General features: G+C 41.1%; 1 protein-coding gene across 1 annotated transcript in view; it reads right to left on the bottom strand.

The window, feature by feature from the left end:
• Positions 1-27967, bottom strand: part of CHN2 (chimerin 2) — a 158703-nt gene that overhangs the window by 19173 nt on the left and 111563 nt on the right. The window contains exon 7 of the mRNA XM_066554908.1: positions 4224-4301. Within this exon, the coding sequence (XP_066411005.1) occupies positions 4224-4301 (78 nt within the window). The remainder of the gene's footprint in view (positions 1-4223; positions 4302-27967) is intronic.

Here is a 27967-nt window from a genome sequence, read left to right as displayed (position 1 = left end):
TGTGAAAAGCTAGTCTGGGTGGTTTCTGGCCAAGTTGAAAAAGGGAAACTAACTGAAAAAAGAGAGAACTTCAAAAGTTTCTAAATGAAGGTGCAAAAATTCCCTTAAGATGAAGTTTTGAACTAAGTCTCTTATGGCTTGTCATTGATTTTAAAGAAATAATGGAGGCAGCCTGTTCTTAAGAACACAATATTTTTGAATGGTAAAATGGGAATTTTTCCTGCAAGATTGGCCTCATCTCTGTTTCAAACAGGTGGACGTAAACAGCAAGTCACAGTTTTTTGAGATGGAGTTTTAGTTTTTGCCCCATCCTTTATAACCACATCACTACAAACAGACTGGGCATAGATATTTTGGAACTATGATCTGGAATTATTTATTGCTGGTTCCTATCCCATCCTGAAGTCTCAGTAGACTTCTCTGTGCATACATAGACTTAAGCTGCCTGAGCTACAGTTGACACATAATTCAAACTTTTAAAAAGAATTTTCAGGGAACTATTTCTTAAAATAAGCCAACCCCCTGACGTTTCAGACTTTACACTCTACTTGTTCAGTCTTTCATCCTCCTCTAACGAAAATTCTCTTACATTCACTGTCTCTTCCCTCCTGGACAATCTCATACAACACTACCTTGCATGCCTCTTCTTGTTGCCTTCCTGTTCTCTTTGCCCTTCGCCCCCCTGGTGCCCTTGCTTTCAAATGGCAGCATTTCCCCTGCAGGTGCTACCTTATTCACTTCCAGTTTGTGTCTGAGTCATCTCCACAGAGGGGGAAACTCAGACCAGAGTTAAGGAATGCCAGTACAGAGGCAAACCAAAATAATACTGTGAGCAATACTGCAGAAATGAACAAAAACAATTGTCTTGAATTGAAATACCTTATTTTTTTTAATTGCTGTTATACAGTGTTGCTTCTGAGACAATTTTGGTTTTATGTGACTGGGTCTGAAGACTCTTCTATTTGCTTTCCAAGAAAATAAGATTTTTTCAGACTTCTGCCTGAATACAGACACATTTAGACTCTTTTGTGGACTCCTGCTGAACCTGAGCCATTTGAAGGGAAAAAAAGCTGACTCTGCTGTTATTTTTGTTTAAATGAATGCACGTAATCTTTGTGATGTCTGTAAAAAATATTCCCCTCAAACCCTTTGTCTCTCAGAAGCAGTACTATCTGCAGTGCTTAACACAAGGGGAAATTTATCCCAGAGACCCCTCTCTCCTGGCAGATCTCCTGACTTGTCTGTAATCAGCTGCCTTCACTCTGCTAGCCCGCCTGCAAATGGGATCTGCCCATGCTATGGTGGCAAACAGGCACAGTATTGTGGAAAATGCACATTATTGATCCGTATTTGCTCACTTAAAGCAGTACAGAAGCCCTCTCATGAATTCCCAGCCTAGAACAAAAAGTGTGGAGCATCCTCAAACTCCATGCTGCTATCCTCAGGTGCGAGGTTGACCTCACCACCAGCTAGGACCCCACTGAAGTTGGCAGGTAAAGCACATCCGAAAGAGGCTGCTGGATCCAAACAGGAACAAGACACAAGAGGACGTTGGGATCCACTTAGGCTGACACCCACAGAGCTAGAGAAATACCTCTGTGTTTTTCTAAACAGGCCTTCAGAGATTTATTCCCTTTCCTGAGTTATGGTATGTCTGCACTGGCTTAGGCAAAGCTGTCCCGCCAGACAGACGCCAGCTCCAAACCTAAATTCATGTGACTGCGTGGTGTGTTCAAGATGAACACAGCTTAACAAATCAGCCTGGACACTAAATCTTTTTTTATCCACTTGCATTGAGTGCCTTGAAATTTGGAAGAGAGGTTGAATGAGAAAGCATGGATGCTCAGAAGAGCATAAACCTGGTGCCCTCATACTCCAAATTTCAGTGTTGCTTTTTAATTTTTGTGTTAGCTTGGCAAGGATGGAGGGAGAGCCATCCTTGCTCTGAATTTGTGCCTTGCACTTATTTCTTGCTTTTGTTCCTTCCCTCTTGCAGTAAGATCTTTGTATAAGATGTACAAAAATCCCATCAGCTTCGCTAGCAATGTGCCCTTCATGTTTTAGATTCTTCATGGTTAAAAGACAAAAAGCTAAATAGTGCCTGTTTGTTCATGAAGAATTGCCTATGACAAGATATGAGGGACACTGTGACACATAACCTTTATCCCTAGAAACTGAGATGAATGATATAATGCACATCAATATTCACCTAAAAATGGGGAAGACAACTTTTTTGAATGTCTTCAAAATAGCATTGTCCTTCAGATAAACCCCATATCATCATAGCCTGAATGCTGTCAAAAGCCATCAAGCATCTTTCGCCAAGACCCATAAAGCCATTCTTTCTTTTTTAAATGATTGCTTAACCCTTTTATGTAATGGAAATGGAATATATTAAAGATATTAGCCTTGAGCCATGTTTTAAATTTAAATGTTCTGCTCTGAGTATACTATCCATATTTTTTGTTCAACAACTGGACATGTTCTAATATATTCCTTTGGAAAAGTAACTGTATTTTCATAGTGAACATATTTGTCCATTAAGCAAATGTAACACTTTTGATTGACCTTTCTGGACAATTATTTTTAAAATGTTAGTTCCCCAGGGTCTGTTATTGCCTTTACTAGGATAGAACAATTATTTTCTGCTGTCAAGTCTTTGAATACATATATATTTTAATCATGTGGCTTTCCAGTTAAACTATGAGTCTTTTGAAACAGAAAGGAACAGAAACTGTACAACAGCTAGATTGTGCAAGCACAAAGTTAACTGGGCACAGGTCCAATTATAAATCAAAGCCAAAACAGGGGAAATTTTGAAGAGGAAAGAATGCATGGGTCAGAGTGGAAAGAAGTCTCAGTCATGAGAAAGTATTTTCTAGTTAAACTAAAATAGTTTTGATATTAAAATGATAATGAGAACAAAACCCAAAAAGAATGAAACTTAGCTTAATCAAGCAAGAAACCACAGACTGTTTCCCCTATTTTCTTCTGTGCTGATCAGAGAGATAAATATCGACTTTCCTGTAGACTGGGTCAAGGAAGGGGAATGAGAAAAGGGATGCCATTATTTGCTTTGTTCACTAATATTAAATTATTGATTTGCCAACGACAGCAGAAGCACTGCAGAGGTTAGCAATGTCTGCACAGCAGAGTATGTAGAAAAATAAGAAGTGAAACTTTTTTGCTAAGTGAAATGATTTTGATCACTGCTTCTCCTTTTTTGACAGGCCCTAGATGAGTATCTGAAAATTCTTGTTCTGCTAATGAGTTGAGCTATACTGACAGTGACCGAGATCAGCATCCTCAAGGAGCATTAGCTAAACTGATGTTTCAAAGCTGATATATGTTCCTTTCTTGTCTTGTCTTCTTGCCCTTATTCTTGATGCTCATCCCAATAAGCATCAAAATACAATTTGACAGCACTAGCTGCGGTAACTGGCTGGCATGCTCTGAAACCAGCACAGTCCTTTTGGCAAAACATTTTAATACAAGCTGCCTGGAAGGTCCTTTTCCAAAGCTGAGTCACTTCCCTGCTGCAGTCTGCCAGAGACAGCACTTGGGAAAAGAATCCCTAAGAATCTGATTTTGTACGTATAGACAGCAGCAAGATGATCCATTTAAACATCCCTGTGTTTGCCCAGTGATTTGTCTCAGTTTGACAAGCAAACACAAGCTCAGATCTATAGCTCAGTGGGACTCTGAGAACATTTCCTTAGCATATGGTGGGGGAACAAAAGCTGGGACACAGTACTGACCACTGTGCTTTGATTTATTGTTAGGAGCACCCCAGCTCTCTCAACTTCTGAAATCAGAAATGGTGCAAAATGTTTGCTGTAAAAATCCTACTGGCTTCTGATAATAGCTGGATTTTGAAAAGGGACCTTTTTCTTATTTAAAAGTAGATACACTTAAGATGAAGGCAATAAATATGAAGTACTTTGTTTCTGAATAAAAAAGAAAACTGAATCTGTGAAAAAGAGTTAAATTGCCGGTCAAGTAGTACAGTTAGCAGGAAAACCATTATTTGGATTAAGAGCCTATGTAACAGCATACTAAGAAATCAGTTAATGGAACTTAAAGTAGAAAGAAAAATTAATTTTTTAACACTTTTCTTAGAGCTAGTATAAATAGGTGCATACAAACCTCATCACAACAAAAAATAAAATTTGAGGCATCTCAACAGGACTTTTAACCTGAAAATATTAGCAAGCTGGGCTTACCTTAAAATTGTGTGCTTTTTCATAGTTGAAGTGGTTGTCGTTCTGAGTTAAGGCTGCTCTTCTGACCAGGGAGGTGATCTGTGAATAGGCAAAGAGTTTCAGAGGTTGCCACAAAAGTGCCCCCTTGACTCCCACCTTCACCCCCAGGGCCACAGCCAGGAGCTCTTGGCGCTTCCTTCCTCGCTTGGACTTGTGAACAACAGCACAGTTTTTCTCATTTTCCAGCCACAGGTCCTCTGAGAACATAGCGCTGGGATCCCAAATCTTTTCCCTGTCTTCCTCGGCGCCGGGGAGCCTGACTGTAGTCAGCACGGTACAGTTTGTCCAACTGCTTCTGATGTTAGACAGCAGATTTGAAGCAGCTGCAGCCCATTCTGCTGAGACCTCTGGCATGTGACTTGAATGGGCCGTCTTGTGGGACGGAAGGAGCTTCTGCATCTGAATAAGTAACGGCCTGTGCCGTGCAGTTTCTTGAGGCAGATGTGAGCCTCGAACAATAGCTCGAATTCATGCACTGAGCAGCCTCCCCCAGCGTGCTCCCCCAGAGGGGGTCTCCAGATAGGTGATGCTGAAATACCGGCTGGGCGGCACACAGCTTTACAGCTGCACTCCCAAAGGCATTTCCAGGGACAGATCTTTTCAACTCTGCAGCGTGGTAAAAAATGAACAAACAAACAAAAAGCCCCTGGAAAGCCCACACTACCGAATCCGATGCTGCCTCCAATTACACACAGACTCAGAGACTTATCAGCCAGCAGTCTGCATACTAGCAGATTAAGCCCTTAAAACCATGATGATTGTTTAATCTTACAGGGCAAAAAATCTTTCTGTTGGTTTTTTTTTTTTTTTTTTTTGTTTTTTTTTTTTCCCTTTTCCTATCCTGTACAAGGGAAAAAATACAGCAGCACTCCAAGCATTAATAGCACTTTTATGCCATGGTTTAAACTAAGCATTTTGTCAGTGTGCACTTGGTAGCACTGAGGTAGCTCACTGCCAGGGAAAGCTGAAAGCCCAGCTGGGACTATGAGGGCTTGGAAGCCTTGGAGCCCCGTGCAGCAGAGAAGTTCACATGGATGAGGAGCAGGGGAGTTCACATGGATGCAGGAGGCCCATATGCACAGCTCTGTTTGCAGAACAGGGTCTTCATGGTGGCAAGAGTGGCTGTCCTTTGCTCTGGTTACCTGTATCTATAGATTGTGAGGGGAACTGTTTTCTAGTTAAAGCCCAGGGAAAGGAGGCCTGGGGACCCTGATCAGTAACAGCTTTCAGTGTTACTTTGGACATGTCATCCACTTTTTTACAGGGAGGCAGTTCTGTGTCCCAGGACGTGGATGTCTGATACTGAGCATTTGCTGAGAAGCACATTCAGTGCCCCCTCCCCACTGGCTCCCTCTCTCCAGCTCCCCATTTCTACTCCTTTACTAAGTATTCCAATTCCTCATCCATAAGAGGAGAATAGGAGTTACCTGCTTGGCAGAGCACTGTGAGATTTAAGTCTAGAGGTGTGCCTGATGCTCAAAGTGCTGGGATAGGGCAGAGTGGGGAGTTGCCAGTGCTACTGGGAAAACTGCCTATTTGAACTGGAGACACTAAAGACCTCATCAGCCTTTTACAGTCTGCCCCACTTCAACTAACCCAGAGAATACATGAAATTGAAGTATTTAATTCACTTATATTAACTTGTAAAGTTGACCTTGCATCTATTTTTTTCAGTCTGCTTTTACCTCAGGCTGAAAAGTCAGAAGGTTCATCTAACTCACTTACTAACCCCTCCACCACACAGACTGCCTGTGCTTAGTAAAAGTGATGCTCTGCTGATTTGAAAGCCCATGGGGACAGATGGCTGTCCCTCAGTAACATCAGGCTGTGCAATTTCAGAGAGTACCCTACTTAGGGTTTTCAAGAAGTTGTGCAACCTGCAAAATCAGCTTCTCACTCATAAAACCATGCTCTTATTTCTATATATGGCTCATTTAATTCCTTTCTTTTTCAGGTAACTCACAACAGCACTTTTTACACACTTGCGTACTTCAAAGCTTCTGTTCCCCAGAAGGGAGGACTTCCACACAAACCCTCTGCTCCCTGAGCAGTTGCTGCCCATTCAGCCTTTCCCTGGGGCTTGGCACTGTTATCTGACCACTGGTGACAACTGGCTGTGGATGCATGCATGAACATTGCTCTGCCTGCAGGAAATCCCTGCTGCTCTTCCACATGTCCTCTTGTAGTGAGTCCCAGTTTCTGCTAGCTCGGGACCTTTATCCGCTTTCCAGCAGATGAGGCTGACCAAAGCTGCCCAGTTTTTTCTCCATGTGTTTCAAGAGGTAGAAAGTACTGCTTTTTGCCAGCATCAGTTTGGGCCATCACAGAGGAAACCTTGGAGTTGCTCAAAGTTCTTACCACATTCCAGTTTCTTTCCTCAATGCCATTTAAAATGTATTTATATTTATCAGAAAGAAAACCTCCAAACTAGCTCTGGGTTGTCAGACACCTCTGAAGCTACAGCATCTAAATCCCCCACATGTACATAAGCTACTTTTTCTCTAACTTCCAGCATAACACATCCAAAGTCAGGGAGAGGTCGGTTTCCTAATAATGCTCTAATATTTGCATTTATGTCACTAGACTGATAAAAATCCCATTATATAACCAATATTTTTTACATAACACGGCAGATTTGATACTCAAGTGACAGGCTTATGATGATACATCTTGGAATTTCAATTTATTAAACTATTTTTGGAATATCAGAGTGTCATCCTGGGATCAGACATACAGACATATTTAATGGAAACTCTGAGTGTTCGCACAGAAGCATTAAACTTAATAGACTTGAGGGAGGAAAACTCAGCCAAACCGGTTCATATGACTAAGGCAGAGCAGTATTTACTGTTTATCATAAATGAAATTTTATTTATCCCCTGGGAATCTGCCTTGCTTGGGCCCTGTTTAGACAGTTGTTCAGGGGGATTCGTTGCAGACACAGGATGTGCACAGAAGGCCAGCAGTGACTGCATCCTCTTAGGGAGCTTAATCAAAGCCCCGACAGGTCTGGTATCTAAGTGGTGCTGCAAACCTCAGACAAGCTGGACCACACATACAACCACTTCCTTCTCTAAATACAATGCAAACTTCAGCAATGACGAATTCTCAGCTGCAATCAGTTCCTGCTACCACAGGCTCAACCCAGCGCTCTTCTTTTATCTGCTTTCTTTTTCCTAATACAAAATTGGCTGCACATGGTGTCAACTCATTCAAACTGCATATCTTGATCAACTTAGTGAGTTAGCCTGCAGCTAAAGAGAAGAAGGCCACTGGCTAAGAATATTACTGCTGGTTGTCACTGAATGTGAAGCCAGTGAAGGCTGGCAGACAAATATGGGTTATCTGTGTTTTCAGACCACAGAATTTCTGCCTAACGTACAGTTTTAGTTTGCTTGTCTCTTTGTAAAACAGATGTGCTGTATAGGAAATTGGGCATCTAGAGACAAATAAATGTCACTGAACCAGAATAAGAAAGTTAAGGGGCGGAGCAGGGGCGAAGAGGGCGACAACTCAGCTGTTGCACAATTTCCAGCACACCTCCTCAGCATGAGCTGAACCACACCATTGTCTCTCCCCCCAAATACTGGCATCTTGTTTGCTAACAAAGGCCTCGGGCACAGGAAAGAACAAATTGAAGTATGAAAAGCTTTTGGTTGTGTACATGTGGTATGATTTCTCTTGCAGTAGTGTGGGCAGCGCAGAGGACTTGCTGGAAGCAAGAGGTGGGGGAACTCTGCCTGCTGCTTGTCTGTGCCAGCTCCAACGTGGTGGGAAGAGACACTGTGGGAGGAGTGGCTCCTCTCCCTGAGCTGCCACCATGCCTGACTGTGGCTGCCAGGGAGGGGAGATCAGGCAGCACATCCTTGGCTTCCTGCTCTGCCTGCAGAATGACACAGCTGGGGGGAAAAGGAAAAGCACGGGCATGTCTCTTTGGATGACACCACAAGTGAAACGGAGATTTCTCCATGATGAGGAGCTGTGACAAATCCGTGACTGAACTCTAACTAAATACACCTAACTCTGCACATAGATACAGTCATAGGTCAAAGAGAGGCCTGTTTCCTTGCAGGCATGGCACACTGGGTTATCTGCCAGACAGATTATGTTTGCTCAATCGCAAACACGTGGTGGAGATGACACACGGAGCAGGAATCTTGCAGCTAATGGGTTTTTCCTAGTTTTCTCCCACGGAGCTCTTCCCACGATGCACTCAGCACACGTCAAAGAAACCTCTTAGCAAATCTCAAATCTCTTAGCAAGACACAGGGCACAGAGAGGAAATGGTGCTGGAGGCCAGTCAGCCGAAGGCCTTTGCCATACCACAATCCCACTGGTCCATGCCTCCCACTGCCACGGCACTGTGAGCTGCCATTAAAAGGCTTCTGTGCTGCTGAAGCAGTGGGAGGAAACAAGCTCCAAGCAGAAAACATGCTGAACACAAAGCCAAGCACAGTGCCCGAAGAGTGGTGTTTGCCAACCTGGTCTCACAAACCACACTTTCCTAAGAAACCCTCTCTCCCGGGGGAAGGCTCCCAGTGCCAGTTAGGTGAGCAGAGGTTGCACAGGTGAACAGGGCCAGGAAGATACACAACATGTGGCCAGGGGCTAGGGAAGAAATCAGATTGCACAGCTACTGGGCTGCTGCTGCTCTCTGGTTTGCCTCTTCCCCACCCCAACCCAAAAGTCTCTTGTTTCCAGCAGAAAAATTCCTTTCAAGGTGAATTGTCATTCAGTAAATGGAACACTGTTAATAAAAAAAAAAAACAACAAAAAAAAACCACTGGGTTTTTTTTAAGGATTAACATTTATCTATAGTTTTGTTTTTTACTACTTGGAATTTCAACTTTCTTTTTTTTTTAAATAACTACCAATACCTCTAAAAATTATGACTTAGCAGTTGTCAACAACATGCATAATTGTTTAGACGGCAGACTTATCTACACTGGGCTCTTGTTCTGGAGAACCTGGTTGCACTTCCACCACCATCATTCACATCCATCTTTTGCAGATAATCCACAGCAAAAGAAACTGTTTATTTAAAACAGTTTATTATCTTGGAAGACTTCCAAAGTACATGCTCTGATGTTAAAAGTAATTAAAATTGTAATATTCATACATCTCCTAAATTGATGTAATTGATTATTTATTAGCATCTCAGCAACCAGCTGTCATTTATATGCACTTATTTCTGACCATGTATGTATTCAGTCCATTCCTCAACAGATAAAAATATAATTTACCTGCAGCAAATGGAAATATAATCTCCCTTAAACACTAGATCTCCTTTCTAAATCCTCCTCAAACAGATTTTTCTGTATGAATCATTTTCTGTATGATTATTTTTCTCAAAACAATGCAGTCAACCAAACAATACAACAGCCAAAGGTGAAATAGTGTATAATCAGGAAAGCACTAGTGTGACTATTATTAAAAATAATAGTTGCTGTAAGCCTCCTATGGTGTATTAATAGAATAAACTATTGTCTATTTTGGAACGACAACTGGAGATCAAATTAAGTGGTATGCAATTACATAGCCATCTTCAATTAAAAAATAGTGAGTGAATTAAAAGATTCTATGTTGTCAGGCAATTCTACCACTGAATGCATTAATTTGTGTATTTCCTATCCACCTTTGTATTCAATAAATCTGAAATAGTATTTTGATTTCTTATTTTTGCCAACTATAATAAATAGGCATTGCATTACAAATATAATGTCAGTATCATGGAAAAAATAGTGCAGAACTGAGGAAAGGACCTAGGCACAGTATGAACTACCACAGCAACTCTGTCAAATAACCCTGTAGAGATTAACATGGTAACAGCAGGTCTATCCTATTTATTGTCTCGACTTCCTTTCCTCCCACTCTCTCCTTTATCCTTCCCAATCCATCTCCATACTTGTCAAGGTTATTAATGACATTTTCCTGGCCAAGTTCATGATCCTCTCATCTGGGCTTAAGTTCTAACCCATTCATGACCAAAATGGTAGAGAGTGAAGAGGCATGAGGACTGAGTGGGGCAGATGGGAGCAGAACTGCACACCATGGCCACTGCTGCTGCTGTGCTGGAAGAGAAACACCAGCTCTTCAGAGAACACCAGCCCCTCACAGGGCTGCCAGGAGCTGCTTTATCTGCAAAGAGGGCTTGCTCAGGGAAACTGCACTGGATTGATTTCTGAATACCTCTTGTTCCCTCTGGGGATACAACACACATAGCTGACTGGATTTTCCTGCCTGCAGCATCTGTCAATGAGTACTGTTATCACACGTAGTATAGATCAATGTGTATCCATGATAACATCTGGCCTGCAGGCAAATGAAAATTCAAGCATGATATTTATCCTGATATTTGCAAAATATTGGCAATGATCCTGTTATTTTGACAATGATGATGGTATTTTTTTTGACAACAGAACTAATACAGTATTTTTCTAACAAATAGACATTTAAGAAGAGGAAGGATGGATGGATGGATGGATGGATGGATGGATGGATGGATGGATGGATGGATGGATGGATGGATGCATAGCAGGTGTCTAATCTAAAACAGTAACATGCCCTTGCTTTATAAACAGAGGAGAAAAACAGAAACTTCCAGACAGTGATTCATTGTCTTCTATGAGAGGTCAAGTCTAAAATGGATGAGCTTGAATTGCCTTCTTGCAGGTCCTGTATGGATCATACAGGAAAACTTGATGGCTCTCGTAGAAACAGAAGCTTTACTATAAGATATTCAAAATTAGGTAAAATCAATATCTCTCTGAACTATTTTCTGTCTCTATTCTTCTGTTAGCTATTCAATTTCAGAATAAATTAAGGAATAATTTATGTTATCAGCCTCAACCACGTGTATATGTAATTATAGATTAACGAGTGTACTTTGTTTTGGTTATCAATACTCCCCATACTTCAGACTGGCTAAGACTCAAGCTCTGGAAACATGGAATATTGAGCTTACTACATCATTTGTTACACAGCTGCATGCAACTTTATAGGTTTATCTGGGCTCATTGAATGAACTTTTTCAAGAATTGTAACTATAGAAGGAAGAGTCTATATTAATACAGATTTCTCACACTGACTATGTAGGTAGCCAATATTTTGACATCTCACCCACAGAGGAAATAGCCTAACAACAAAATGAGCTTAATATGACATATGACAATGGCCTCAGTGAGTTAAGAAGGAAGTGACTCATGGTGTCTACAATATATGGGACTGTTAGTCAAGAGACAGAGATTAAAAAAAATAACCTAAACATAACAGTTTTTATCCAGATCCACTGGGGAGTGGATGCTGGCTCAGCACCATGTAAGCCATACCCCTGTACAACCTGCCCATATTTTTACATTTTCACTATGAAGCTCTTGCTTTCCAAAGAAACAGTACTTTGTTTAGGAGAACCAGGTTGCCATTGATTAAAACCATCATTGTCCTGCAAGGAGACTGCAGAGCTTGAACCAGAGCCAAGCCCACTGGGCTGCCACAAAGAAGTGGAGAAGTTAATTCTCTTACTTCCCTGTCTGGGGAGAGGCAGGGAGACAAGAACGTCTGTTCTGAGAAAGACGAGTCCTGTGAGTGCAGGGCAGTGCCCTTGAAAGGATGTGATAAGTGGAAAAGGAAAAGAAGGCAAAAGGTCTGGAGATGCCACTGCAATAGCGGACCCGCCCTTGGGGCTTCCAAGCTTGCTCATGTGGGGTTGTCCTTAACCATAGCTGCTTAATGGAGCTAGCTGGATGTCATGCTCAAACACAGGGCTAGACTGAGGACCATGTTTTGTGAGAGTGCATTAAGTCTGTGTAATATCAGCTTTTCAATAAGTCCCAGTGCTACACAGATACTCTGTTGTACAGTGGGCACAAGGCTTGGATGTTTGACCTTGTACCTCATTATGCTCCCAAATGTACACACGGCATCCTCCACAAACACCTACACCCTGACTTTTGGTATAATTCTCATTTCTCTGTCTCAAACACTACTACACCCTACAGCCAGGTGTTATCCCAAAGAAACACAATAACTGTCTATCTTCTCCATACACAGTGAAATCTAATACAATAAAAATAAACACATTACAGAAAACATAAGTCAGAAAGTTCTGTTTCTCATTTTGACTTCTGATACTATATGTTAGTGACAATAAAATTGTCCTGGAGCGCGATCAACTCAGTCTTTCAGCACATGCTCTGGACTGAAACTTATACAGTGCAGTCAGAGTGCCTGCTCATATAGAGAAGAAAAATCTGCCCCTCCTGGGATTATGATAAAATGTGGAGAAAAACAGGCTTCATGAATGTTTCCCAGAAACAGCAGTGGGACAGAAATGGTATTTATGTCTGGAGCCACTAACCGCTCAGCAGAGCCAGCAGATCTCTGGAGGAGCTGTAAAGCAATGCTGACGGGGCTGCCAGAATGTAAAGCATGCTGTGGCAGTCCCAGGAACCAACAGCAGTGCCTCAAGTTTTGCCCTAGCTTAAGACAGCTTGAAACAAGAGACTTTATTGTGGGTTAAATAGAGATTTATGCAGCCTGAAAGGGAACAAATAATTTGTGAACCAGTGATTCATGAACTGGTGATCACATTGTCTAAAAAACTGGCAATCTGTAAAATTCTTCCTGGACAGTAACAGTCCAGGAACAGATTCTCAATGGTGTGATGCTCTGTTCATTTAGCACTCACAGGGAGATGGGAATGATAAGCAATTTGCTGGGGGGGACAGTGCCAACATCAGCATCAAGTGGCAAACAGGATTTTTCTCCAGTTTTGGTGGCTTCTCTCTAAATCTTCAGACTCCAACTTAATTCACATGATTGAATTACATTGCTGCTCAGCAGTTATGGCACCTTCAGATAAACTACACAGTACAATGACCTAGTCATGTGTTTTCCATCATTAGTAATATCTCTGTCTCCTTTTACTGCAGCATCTTGTGACTTTTTCCCATTAAAAAAGCATAAACTCAGTAGACAATGTAAGGTGAAAGGACTTATTCATGCCATTTAGGAAACAAAGTAGGCAATTAGCAAATAAGAACACAACATGCTTTCAGGTTGAAAGAATACTTTTTAACAAGCCTGAACCAACAGCCCTTAACCAGATAAAAAAGGGAGAAATGCTAGTTTTATAAAAATGCTGCAGTTTATGACTGTGAACTTTCATTTCAGTATTCTTTATCAATTGCATTGCAAAAAAACCAAAGAGGGCAATAGGGAACCATTGTCCACATGCATAAGTGAAACTGTGGCTTGGAGAAGATCATTGTTCTTGGTGATGGCCCAGCCATGGCTGTCTGAGAGCTTGTCTGAGCTCACTTGTACCTCCATGAATGCCCCAGGACATGTGGCCCTGAGACAGGAGCATACAGGGTTTACAGCTTACCTGTTTGTGAAATATTCTGCTTCTGTCCCATCACTTTTAAGCAGTGTCATTAACCCTGGTAGTGAGAGACAGTGTCAAATCCCAGCTGTCATCCCAAAAGAAGTGGTAAGGCTGTATGGTCCCTGGTATATCTCTGGCTTCAAAATGTGTGTTTGCTTAAAAACAGGGAAGGAATTCATGCAGAAAAAAGTGATGTGGGGTTAAAGAAAAGACAGAAGGCTCTGAACTTAGCCAGGTTCACTTACCTATTTCATTACATGCCTGGACTTTACTCCAGGAATGTATTACATTCCTCCTTGTTATATAAGAAGGATCCCTATAACTTACACTTATATCAGTTTCTGTTCTGAAATGGACCCAGCACAGAAGAGAAGAGTTGGGACAGGGCTGGCACCACATATGGCAAAGTAAAAAGGCACCTGCAGGAATGGGTAATTTCATGCTATGGGGCATGAACCCTCCTCCAGCTCCTTCCAGCTCACCTTGCAGAAAAAGCTGCTCTAATCATAACTAACTTCCTCTTCTCATAGATGAGGTTTTGAGCACCTTGGCCCTCGTTCAGCTTCCCTTTTCTCACAAAGCAGCAAGGGAGCTCCTGTGTGCCACAGAGTGCACATGAAAAGCACGGTTCACTGCACTTTTAGAAGAGCATGTTATAGGACATGCAAACCACTTGAAATCACACTCTTTGAAACTCACATAAAGTACCAGAATGTATCCAAGCTGTTTTATTTTCCCCTCATAATAATTGTTTTGTGTCCTGGTTTCTTTGCCTTCTGCTTGAAGCTGGCTTTGTTACTCCATTACTCCTAGGGTAAGCAGCGACACAGCTATCCTTGAAAACACATAGGCATTCCCATGGCCACTGGAGAAACACTCAGACGAAGGCTGACCCCACTTCTCTGCTAGTGAATGAACACACAAAGGCTGTATAATCCTAGTTTTATTTTTCTGTACAGGTGTCATTTGACCCTGATAGCCTTATAACCCCTTTGACCTGAAGCCACTGCCCTCTGGTATGAAGCAGAGGCTTTTGTTCCTGAAGGCACACCGTGCACAGCTGCTTCCATCATTGTCTGGAGAGGGACAGATGGCTGCTCTCAGCACAAAAAAGAGGCTTAAAAAAACCTGAGGGAATGACATCACTCTTCAGCCTGCAATTTAATTCATGGGACCTGTGGGGCTACCAGTGGCATGGCCTAACACTCCAGTTCACTCGGCCCACAGACAGGGAAAAAGTGCATTTTGCAGACTAAAAGACATTAAAAAAAATATACAGTTGCCAACACTCTGATACTTATATTCTTTAACAGTTTTTAGTTAATCTGAATGTATACTATCCTATCAGCAGCAGCACTTCTAAAGTACTCTGAAAGCAAGACTGACACTATACTTCTATCTATGGCTGTAGCTCAATTGCAGTAACTTGGTTTAAAGCTTATTTATTTTATTTCACTTGTGATGAGGAGTCCATAAAATGTAGCTGGGGAAACATAATACAGAGTAAATGATTTTCACCATTAGGTCCAGTCCTGCTATAACACTTTGTAGCTAAAAGATTTAATCTGTATCTCACAGATCCATTTGAGTCAATTGAACAGAAAAAAAAAAAACAACAAAAAAAGTGCAAAGCATTAGTTCTGGCAGTAGTGAGCTTTGTTGTTACTTTTCTGCCTTGAATTCAGCTCCAGATGTATGAAATCACTGAATTCTCATTTTTGTGATTATCAGACACCAAAGGTATTTATCTGAATTTATTTATTATCTTAAGCACATTACTTGGTTACTGTTTGGGAGATGGGAATTTGGCCTCACTCTGTGTGTGGTGCTTGGTGCCATCTGCACCAATGTTTTTCTCCAGAGGAAAGATTTTTGCTTTGCAACAGATGTCTCATTGAAGGCACTTGTCAAAGTGGCCACGTTAGCTGCTACCACCCTCTCTATGCTACTGGCAGGCACTAAAATGTGCAGGAATGCTGCCACGTGAAGGTGAAGCCATTCCACAATGAACGTAAAAAATAAAAAGCTACTTCTAGGTGGGTTTTTGGTCTTATTTTTTTGTTTTGTTTTGTTTTTCCCTGAAAGGAAAGAAAGCAAGCAATTTCTCCTCTCCTTGAGTATCTGGGAACATCAGAGATGCACTCCTCCATGCAGCCTGAGCTGGGGCTGGGACCCATCACATGACAGTACCCTGGCACAGCTCCTGCTTCAGCCCCAGAATCAGGCTCAGGCCTGAGGAGGGTTTTGCTCCTAAGTGCTGACCAGCATCTGTGGGAGACATCACTGTGTGTTTGTGGTTCTGCCCAAAGAACCAGGCAGAGCCTTTTCTGGGTGTAACCACCCAGAGTAAGGTTCAGGTTATTCCCTTGGGCACAGCTGTGCAAACCAGCTCTGTCTGGGAGGCTCCAGGAGCAAAGCTGTGTCTTTCAGTACGTCTGCAGAGCAGTGGATAGAAGCACAGAAAATCATGATGCTGATGAGACAAGAGATGTAACAACTGCTATCCAAACACACTCTGAGTTTTACTGTCTCAGCAATGCTGATGGCAACACCAGCATAGAGCCTCGAACCAACAGCTTTCACTGTCATTAATTCAGAGTAGACAGAATTCTACTGTCTACACAGCTGTTACACAGTTTTCACTGTCATTAATTCAGAGCAGACAGAATTCAGCAAATGACAGAGGTAGACGAGAGGTGATGAGTAAGAAGAGTGATGATTCATTTGCTTCATAAAGTACTATCATGTTTTATTTGCTAATCTGAAGAGTAGAACATCTTATCAGCCAGCATGCTTGAACCCGGGGGTGAATTTTTAAGGGGAACAGTTTTTGTTGCAGAACATGTGACTCATCAGACCAGGAACTTGCACAGGGAAGTTCTGACCAAGAGCCAAATTATGTTTTTTTTTAAAATGTGGAAACACTAGGGTTTAAAGTATTTTAAAAACCAGTTTTCTGTTTCCAGTTTGAAATGTTTTACTAAAAGCACTTAATAAAACATTAAAAGTAGTTGAACAGTTTCAGTCAATCAAACTTAAATATTTTTCTGCCTTTATCCTGCCTCCTCAGTGCTTGGTCATGAAAAGCTGAGTTTTACTTTCATCGCAAATCAGACAGAAGTAAAAACAAAAGAGCAGAAATTACCCATTACAATTCTCCACTACATGCTCTGATAAAATGCTAGTTTCAGAGGTGATCTTCTAATGATGACTGCTAAGCAAGTTGTATTCCCCTGTATAAGCTCAATACAGAGACACAAAGGCTTTACATTAATTTTCTTTTTGTTAAACAGTTGTTCCCCTGGGCTCTTTTAATCTGCGGTGACAGACTCAATATCGCTGAGAATGCCTTTTCTGCTATTAAAACAAAAGGCACATATCTAAACACTTTATAATTTCAAGCAGAAAAGAATCTCATTCTCCTAGTTGAAGAAAGCAGTAACAAAAGACTCATGTCCTAGAAGGCTGATGTGAATCATGGCCATCTTACGCTTTCATTTTTGCTCTCTGGGGATTTCCAATGGAAAAACAGACTTAACCCAGCCAGCAAGGTACAGGGACACACCACAGCCATGCCTCTGGGAAGGCTGAGGGATGAGAAGTGCTCCTGAAGGAATGCCTTGGAAAGGCTCTCAGCTGTTTGCAAAGTATGGCACTTCAGCCCCTGTGGAGGGGCCAGACACACTTAATATAGAAGCATTAACAAAGAATTTACTCAGCCAGGACCAGACAATGAAGCATTTTAAACCTGGAGCGCACAAAAACCAAACAAAAACTTGCCAGAGCACAAGAAAACTGAAATCAGGCTTCACTGCACTGAGACAAAACCATAGCTCCATGCATGTCCATTTGGGTTCAAGTTATTGCCTTCATTTATATTACATCAATTTCCAAAATATTATTTTATTTCCACATTAAAAATAACAGCTTATTGGTTCTACATTTGAAAAATAAGCTGAGCACTTTATTGTTCACTCAAAAAAACTTAGTTAATTAATCTCTTAAATGCATTTTTATTTTATTTTTAAGCCATTTAATCTTTCAGAAATTTAACGAGGTGGTTTACTATTGCTGTAATACAGGGAGATTTCATTAAATGACCTGCTGTCTTCTATCAGCATCATTATGATTGCATGTTGCCCTTGTTTTACCTTAATATATAGCAATTTTTTGTTCCTTGCCAACATGGGTTCCTAGTAATGTCACAGACTGGCATGGATAGCAAACCAGTTGCTTCCATTTTCCATGTGCTCAATGTTTCATTTGCATCCCAGTTTCACAGCCATCAGTGCTGCATGGTACTTGAATGGCATCAAACCTGGATACTTTCCTGATGTGTAGAACAAGCTCTTCCCAGCTGGGTTTTTTTCTGCTTTCTTACTAATCTTCATTAATTCCAGCAGTGGCAAAATGTTGGGAAGAGAAAGGTTCAGTTTCAGGCAACAATTCACAAATCACCTCAAGCTTTATAGGTTTAAGCCTTTTAAGCCTTAACATGCTAAATTTGTTTGCAAACCAACAGGCAAAACGTGCCCCACAGCTCATGTGTACCCCTTGCTCTGCAATGCATGAGCCACTGCAGAGGCTCTTGCTCCAACTCTGGTTTCTGGCTTGGCTTTCAGGAACAAGCAGCTGTAGCAGCAATGGGGCAGGCTGTGGTGCCAATTAATGTTCCTAGAGGACACAGCTTCAATTACCAAGTAGTTGCAAGGTACACAAATGAGTGCCCTTACTAGATACCACTGCCTAGAAGTGCTGAAGAGGAGCAGATGGTGCAGCAATACCTCAGCTGCAGGCTCTAGTAACACGCCACAGACAAGCCTTGGGACTTGAAGGAGCTGTGACCCTCAAGAGACTTCCAGGTGGCTTCACCACATCACCCAGATTCAACTACAAGTTTTCTAGAACTTGCCTGTGCCACTGACTTCCACATGGCAGCCTCCATCTGCAAGATGCAGATCAACCATTTGTGGGTGAGATAAAGCCCTGCACCTCTGGAGTGCCACAGCTGCCTGGCCTCTGTCAGGGTAGAAAAAAAGGAGGAGCATCTGTCCTAGGGAGGTCCCAGGACAAAGAACCAACAGCTGGAAATAAACAAGTGGTTGCTCTCAGCTAACAAAAAAGGCCACTAAAAAGCAATTATAACTGTTTCCCCTGACAACTGTTTGCACTGACAGTGTGATCAGTGATGGGTTCACACAGCAGTGTGAAAAACATACATATTTACTGATGAGGGGAAGAGTTAGGAACCATCCAAGTATCAGCTCTCTACACCCAACCAATAAGGACCAGGTACTGGGTTTTGGCAGGGTTGCAAAGGAAAGGGGCAAGGATGGGGAAGCATCACCTCTTAAAACCATAGCAGTCAGTGCTAAGCACCAAATGAGATCAGAAGAACCTTGGAGATCAGTCAGGGATAAGAAGATTAGCTCTTGGTTTCACACAGACCAGTGTCACAGAAATTAAACCTTGAAGTGAAGAAGAACAGTGGCAATCCTGGCAGATTTTTCCATATCTGAAAAACATCATCTAAGCAATCAGAAAGTTGTCCTGAGCAGACAGAATAATGTCTAAAACATTCCTTCGAAACTACAGTGTCAAAGACAACTAACAACAGCAGCTCTTTTATTTTCTACTTTTGTACCATAAAATGTTCCACTTGGAAGGAAGAATTCAGTGAATGCTCAGTCAAGACTCTTCTGCAGTTCAGCACCAGCTCTAAACAGTCATCTCTGCCTTGTCATTTTGACAGACTTCTACTTTGTATATTTTTCACCTTCCGCTTCCTGCCCTTGTGTAATTGCCTTTCTCAGATTAGAAATGGGCCATCCATCCTACTGAACACATTTGGGCACCTATTTTCAATGCAGTTTTACACATGCTATACACAACATCAATATTCTCATGATTTCCTGTTCACATTCAGCTGAGATGACTCTGGACCCATAACCTCATGAAGCATTAAATGAGAAAAATACTTTCTGAACTAATTCAGCTTGTAAACTTCCATTTTTATTTGCTAAGATGTCTGGAATCACCACTACACATTAAGCCATTGCCTAGAGAAATTTATTTTTTTTAGAAGAAAAAGAAAATAGAAAGGCCATCTACAGTTACTTTTATGATAATTCATGCAGTAAATTGAGTGATTAGACTCTCTGCATTTACAGAAGTACTTAGCTGTATGCTTTAACAATACTGCAGTTTACAGAGATTTATACTCACAGAAACCCTTTAGGACAGGATCCCAGAGTAAGAATTCTCCTTTGTTTGTAAATCTGTACAGTCTCACTATTTATTGTTAACAAGAAGTGTCATCATATTTACCATCAGCAAATCTTCTAAAGTCTGCAAATTATCAAGTAGCTGCACGGCTAATTTATAAAACTCATTACTATTTTAAAATGTCACCACATGTTAAAACATCCTACAATGGAGAGCATTGACTCTGACACCAAATTTCCCTCAGTTCATCCTTGGGTAAGACTCCAATTGACTGGACAGACTCGTTACTTTTCAGAAGGGTTTATTATTTGCATTGCAACAGTGCACAGAAGCTTGAGCCTTTGAGCAGGTCAAGGCAACAGCGAGGGGTACAAACACAGAGACATTCCCTGCCCTGCAGAGCTTACACTCTAGAGAGCTGCCCCACCTTCAGAACAAACACTTTTCTTTTTCACACAAGAAAAAAAAAACAAAACCATGAAATGAAACATAACCACAAGAGACTTAAGGCTGTAAAGAAGAATTTTCAAATATCAGATCAAGGACTCAATAGTAAATTACTAGAGTACTTTAAAAGTGCACTATATGTCATACCCCAAGTAATAAAATTCTTGTCTCTGCTTAAGTGCTGAATTCCTGACTAAAATGCAAATGAAGAAGAGGACAGAAGTAGAAATCCCATTTTAATTCAAAGGTTGTTCTCCTTGCTGTCCCTGTTGTGCCCAGAATAACCAGATCCTTTATTTCTTCAGGGAATAAAACAGCGTAAGTTTAAGAGAGAATGTGTATAACAATGGCCTGTCAATGTATTCAATGTTTATAAGAATCCAGAGTTCTCCCTGAGTATTATCATGGGATGTAGATTATTTTATAACCCGATACTGCATTTTGTAATTCCTGACAAACTGCAATCTGCCCAAGAACCCTGCTATTGCAAAACTCTGCGGTCCACATCACATACACAACAAAACTATTTTTAGAAAATCTACTGAAAAATCATACGTCATTTAGTTCAAAATGAGCCTCTCTTAGACTTTCCATTAAAATACATCTTTAAAATAACTTTGTAACTTTATAAATAGACTGCAAACTTAAACATTTAGGAGCCAAGAAATACCAAAGCTAAGAACTATCTGAAGAATTCCCCCCCTGACCTTCTGGGCACAACAGAAATCTTACCTACTTACAGACAACATATTTTGTCTAATTTGGTGTGTGTGTATCTATATATACACACACAGAGATATACATATATATATATATATGTATGTACTCACAGAGTCTGTCATTCCATGAACATAATAGGAAAAGGCAAATATTAATATAAAGGTGTTGTGGATTAACATGATGTTTTATCCTACTGTGAGGGGACTAGATTTGGCTGAAAAGCATGTGGTTTGTTGTCTGTGAAATTTCTTGTATTTCTTCCAAAATTTCAAACGCCAGGGGAAGTGGTGGGGTTTTGATGGAAGGAGTCTTCTGGCAAAAAATGGCCCAGTTTCAGGTCTGCTGTGCCTGGGGAAGATCTGCCAGCCAGACTGTGGTTTGGGTTCTCAGCTTAATGGCAGACTGCCGAAGGCCCAGGGATCATTAGCTTTCAACATAATTAGCCCATCTATCAGGCAGATTAAACTGAGGCTCAGGACACCCAAAGAAATCCAAGGAAGTAGTGAGGTGTGAATGCAGAGGGTGGAGGTGTGATGTGTGAATACATATGGTCACTTGGACTCAGAAAAGGTTTTTTTTTTTCTGAAAAATCTTTTGATTGAAACATTTCAGGCTCAAATATATATTTTCTAAAAAAATAATAAAAAACCCCCTGGAAAACTTCCAAATATCTCTAACCTGTACTCCTGCTGAAGGAGATAGTGCTTACTGGAAGAACCAGGACTAATTTAATGAGCAGTGGGCCTACTTTTTCAGCAATGAAGAATAAAAATAAATATTGAGCAGCTGCCTACTTGACTATGCAGCAGCCACAGGCTTTAATCCATTTGACAGACCCTAAATCTGCATGGAAACCAAAGAACAGTGAAAGTATTTTATATTTATGAATCTATTATATGCATGTAATGTAACATTAACTATTTGTCTTTAGTATGTCTGCATATGTACATATCTTTTGAAATGTTACACACATGCTATATATACATATAATATGCATATCAGTACAGAAAAACCTCTATATCTAAATTTAATTAGTTGTCCATATTTGAAAAATGTATTAAAGACAAAAGAAAGATTGGGCATGTTAACTGGAGCCATGCACAGTAAATACTGCCCTCGTATACCCAGAGTGTGTCTCCAAATTAGACATTATTGTGCTAAACTGTGTATGGGTAAAATACAATAACCAGGAAGTTTCATCAGAAATATGCAAATATTTAGACTTTTGGATACACAATTTTGGATATTACCGTCCCACACAACTGTATTTTATAGTAGTGGATGTGTAGGGAAAAAGTACAGCATTTAGAAAGACTCACCACATTTTTTTCACATGGATCTAAGTTCATAGTCAAATTAAAAAAAGCTTTTTTTTTTAGCCATACATGTCACCTATTCTTCCTGCATACCTTTGAAATGTTATTGTTTAAAAAGAGATTGTGCAAGGAAGGATCCAACTAAAATAGGAATCTCCAGCAGCTGTGTCAGTGAATGTGTTTGGTAAGGACCTAAACTCTCTACCCAAGGAAGATAAATCATCTTTTCCTGAAATGGTACCAGCAATTAGCAGAATTTATTAGAGCTACTATCCCCTCTAAGACATCAGGAAGAGCAGTGCCTTACATAATTTAAAACACCAATGAGGATGTGAATTTTTTTCTCTCATGTAGAATTTGCAAGACTTTTCCCTGCTTTACCACCTCCAGGGTGAAAGAACTTCCAAGCCATTTGCTCAGGAGCAAACCTGGAGCACCCACCTGAGGCTCTGCATGCCAGGCTGTAGCCACCAGCCTTCTCTTCCTGGTGAGGACAGGATGCCCAGAGCACCCAGCCCGGGGCGCCCTGGGACTCACTTCCACCCAGTGGTTCTCCATCAGCATTGGGAACTTTGCTTCTCCCGTTTCCTTCCAACATTTAAACTTGGCAGGCTCAAAAACATGTGCATGGACGGGTTCCTGAGATTGGCTGGATTTTGGAGAGTGAATAGCAAGGAAGAGTACCAAGCAAGACTGACCTGCCAACATAATATTTTTTGAATTTTGGTGTTTGATTGGTTGGTTGGTTGTTTTTTTATCTCCCTGAAAATACCATTCCAGCTGTAGGCCATGTTTAGACTCTACTGTGGATCACCTACTATGTTTTTGGGTTTTGTAAAACAAGACCTGTTGCAGCTGGGCATGAAAGATAAATTGTTACAAGTAATAGATAAATAAATACAGCCCAGGAAGATTCATTTTACCCAACTTCAGGCAAATCCCAACTGATGACAAGTTTCTAGGAAAAGTAATTCACTTCCTCATTTGTACATAAAGTGCCTAGCACACATCAGTGCTACTAAAGAAAGAATATATTAATAAGAAGAGAAACTAATAACAGTATTCCTCAGGATATCTATGAGATGAGCAGATACTTGGTTCTGGGTGACGGGAAGCAAGTGACAAACTGAGGGTCACAGTGGGCATGGTCTAGGGATAAACCCTCCAGAGCATGTTCTGAAAAAACTGATTATTTTCTTTTTTATTACACTATTCTCACTAAAAAAAAATTGCTTCTAACAACCATGAAGATGGTCGTTACCCTTAGTGCTAAAAAATGCTTTAATCAGCCATATTATACCCTTAAAAAAACCCCAAAAATTCCCTGTGTAATTTGTTTTGTTTGTTTCTTCCCATGACTTCACGGAACAAACCAGTGGCTATTTTTCCATCACACTGACTTGTGCTCAGCAAACAGCTGATTACTCATTGTCACGTATGTAAATCTTTGAAGTGCAAAGCAAAGGAAAGAACATCCCTATTTATTTCTAAAGTGAAATCCCAGCATCCAGCAGAATTTTAAAACTGATTTTTCTAGGGCAACACTTCTTTCATCCTCCCAATGCTAAATATTAAATAAGAGAGATCTGTCTTAATTCAAGCTGAGCTCTGACCCTTGAAGTCTTATGATGCTGTCTGTGTTTACACGAGCACAGACTATTTTTCTCCAAGCTAGTTCACATCATGCAGGCTCCTCTCAAACTCTTCAGAATCCACAATGTTAATTACTCTCCCCTCCTGGCTCGTGAGGGAACTGGGAAGTTGTGGAGGCTGGATGCTGCACAACAGTTTTCATCAGAAAGCTGGTATTATTCCTGGTTCATTGACAAGAGGCTGACTCATTGTATTAGTATTTTCTCATTTTTGGCACCTAATTGGAGTTGCAGCTTGCATTTTTAAAATGAAATTTAATAGGCTTTATTTTCTATATTTAGATAACAGATGCCATTAGTTTCACCTGCACTTACTCAATACTTCTGCAGAATCTAATTTGTGCACTCAGAAGCAGAGGTAGCCTCATTAGCCTCTTAACATGTTTGAACTACTTGCCAACACAAAATGAAGGCTCTGGGCAGGGATGTAATCCAGCCTTATTGAGCAACTTTCAACCAGTTTCATCACTGCAGTAGACTTCTTTTTTCATTTTTATCACATGCCTTTCACTTCCATAAATAGCTGGGCAAAGCTGCTTGACCACAGCAACCCACCCGCTCACAGCCATGATTTAATGGTCATCAAAAAGTGGAAACAATTGAAGCAGTAGTCAGCTAGAGCTGTGGCATTCAGGGGAAAGCAAAGTTTGGAAATTCTTCTTAGTTTTAAACTGCTTGAACTGAACCCAGGGAAAGCAGCACGTTTAACCATATAACCATGCTGCTTTAGTGGAGCAAAGCATCTCCAGTGCACTGAGTGAGGCAGGAAACCCACACCAAAGAAAAGATCCTGTAACTAAAACTTCCCCCTTGATGTAAATGCACAGCTAAGGTTGTACTGGTGACCCTCTGTCAGACATTCCTTATCTCAATTTTGTGCCTTGAAAGTTCTTTTAATCTCATTTCTTTGGGCTCCTGCAACAACATGAATCCCTTTCTCAGGCTAAAAGTGTGAGCTGGGGTACCCTGATGACTCCAACATGGTTAATTGCCCAACTGGACCAGAGCTTAAAAAAACAAGGACACACATCTGTAATATGAGCCAGCAGATCTCAGCAAGGAATAGGTAATAACTTTGTGGATGGGTCAGTCATGGGAAGAGCATAAGGAATCAATGAATTTTCACAATTTTTTTCTGACAACAGGGCAATTATGAGACAATGGACCCAGAATTTTAAGTCCTAAAAGGGAGAGTGTCATGTGTTGGCCATCCTCCTTCAGGCTCTATCTGTTAAAGTGAGCAATTTGCTGGAGCTGAGCCTCCACTACAAGGAGTTGGTACTATTCAACAGAAAAAATGCTGTGTAGAAAAAGAATAGAATTTGGGAATAGAAAAATTCCCAATGAACTACATCAGCTGGAATCTTCTGTGTGCTGTCAAAAGTTTGTACTTTCCCTCAGCCTCATTTGAGTAGTTTTCAGCAGTCAGAGAAGAAAATCCAGCTTGACACATATGTGGAAACCTCCCAGCCAAATGGCTGAGGCTGAGTAGAAGAATGTTTTTGGGTCTTTTTCAAATGGAGGAAATCACACAATTATCCCTCTGCACAACCAAGATAGCAACTCACCTGGAGAACAGTGCCACTGAGGAAGAGAAGGAAGCTCAATTTCTGATTGCACTTGGAATAAGGGCAATCAGAAAAATGAAGAACAAGTTTTCGAAGTAGCCTAATCACAGATTTAAAACAAACCCAACCCAGAGGATGCCATTTGTTGCCTATTTTTCTGTTGTATTTTTTCTGTATCACCGAGTGTATGTAACTCCAAGCATATTCTGGGAAACTGGAGTTTGCAAACTGGTTCAGAAGAGATTGTCCTGAATGATTCTAGTGTCTACTCAGGTACAAGACCCACTCTGGAGGCCCTTCTCACCACTTCTGCAAGGAGGCAGTGTATGCTCCTTAGCTAGAGACCTAACTCCATCACAGAAGGGAGATGCCCCTTTCCCCAAGAGCCCTCATTTTGAGGGAAGGAGGTAAAAATGAAAAATTTGTCAGAGATCTCTGATAGATGAGGAAAGGGAAAGAGATTTTTTATCATTTTTATCTGCTGTAGGTAAAGATAAGGGCTCTTTGTCCCTCCCAAAGCTGCTATTCCAGGAGCTAAAGGCAGGAGCAATTGTTCTCTTCCCTTCAGTCCACTTGAAAAGAGAGAAGTCTGGGAGCTACATGCTAGTCAACTATGTGAAAAACAGCTCAAGTAGAACCTCTTTTTTTTCCTCAATCCCATGTAAAAACACCAGCCACTTTTTGGAGAGGAAGGACTCACCCTCCTCACAATTTCAAATGAGCAGGTCTCAGACTTTTGGTGAAGTGCCCAACTCCCCCACAGACACATTTTCTTCCAGCAGCTATCAAGAAGTGAAAATTGTGGTCTGCTACACCTGTGGTATTCAGGGAAAAGCAAAAGTCGTTTTTGTTTTTGTTTTTGTTTTTTTAAGCCACCTGAAGCCAATCTGTGAAATATAATAAGTTGGCAAGTCACAAACACCCAGAAGCAAGTTGTGTGGCACTAGTTGAAACCAGTGGAGCCCCTGCAGCCATGTATTTTGCAGATAGAAGTATGTTTACAAAGATAGGGTGGAATAAAAGGTAGAGGTATATCTTATCACTACACTTATACTTTCAGGAAGGTAAAAAATATGCCTAGAAACTGTACCTATGGAGCTTAAAAATATTATTAAAAAGAAAAACTAATATCAGCTTCAAAAATAGAAGGCAGCCTTAGAAACGTGATTGCAGTGTATGTCAATGTCTTTTGCCACTTGCCCTGACTATCTTTTGAATCAACTGACTGATTTTAGCTGAAATTGATGGAGCAACAGTCTGAGTCTCATGAAACTTGATAACTTGATTGAGGTGAGAGATGTGGCCTGAGCTGCTGTGCTTTCTCCTCACCAGCCTGGCAGCAATGCCTTCTGCCTCCTTTGTAGGTGGTGAAATGAAAAGGAAATAAGGGGAGAAGAGGGTAGAGGAAGGAGGAATGGAGGTGAGGGATGGATGTGTGAAAGGTCTGGAGGGATGGCTGGGCTCGCTGAAGGGGGAGTACAGTGTGCAGAAAGACAGAGCACAAATGCATAGGGAAGCCAGGCATCACCAATTCCAGTGCTCACCATAAAAAAGCCCCCTTTATTGACTGGCTCCAAGTGTTTTGTGTCAACCAGAAATATCTGGAATTGCAGAGATTTATTCTTTTATGTATTAATAGATTGTAGTGCTTAAAATTTCAAGGCATTGCATATCTTTGCTATGGGACTCCCTTTAACCCCTTTGCTGCTGGTCCTTCTTGCATCTTCTGTGCTGCGGCAGAAGGTGACAGTTTTCCTTTGCTGTGCCGGTGCTCCATAGGCAGAAACCAGGGTATCTGTGTTGGGGTTTCTGAAGCATAAAGTGGGAAAAAGCCAAAAGAAAGACTTTTTCTTGTCCTGGGAAGGCAAGAGGGGAAATAATGAGGCAAACTAAGGGTGGCATAATGTGGTTTTTAGGATGATAGCTTAAATAAAGGAAAAAAAAATGATTGAAGGAAAACCCATGAGGCAAGGATGGGGAGATATTTCAGTGCATCAGATTGGAGACAAGTCTGCTGGTTTCTCATATGATGTTTTTACCAAGATCTCTCTCCTTAAATTCTTAGAGTGTTAAGGCAAAATTCCTGCTGGGGGATGCTTCTGAGAGACAATTTTATACAGCAATTGAATTTGCAACCTTTGCTGCCCTTTATCACAGCTGACTGGGGTGAAAGTTGTCATTTCCTCCAAGATTACTCAGAGCAACACCTGAGAACTTTGCAGGCAGAATCCCAATCTGAGACCTAAAATGTTGGGGCTCAACATGTTTGCTTGCTGTCAGGGAATGTAGAAGGCTGAGGAGAAACACAAAGCAGGCTGTGTTCTCAGTCAGTCTGTTCTTTTTGGCTCCCAAAGAACAGGTGTATTTAGGTTTTTTTCATGGAGCAGCTCTG

Source organism: Molothrus aeneus, chromosome 1, assembly GCF_037042795.1.
Source record: "Molothrus aeneus isolate 106 chromosome 1, BPBGC_Maene_1.0, whole genome shotgun sequence".
NCBI lineage: Eukaryota > Metazoa > Chordata > Aves > Passeriformes > Icteridae > Molothrus > Molothrus aeneus.
This window is presented reverse-complemented; position numbering and strand designations above follow the sequence as displayed.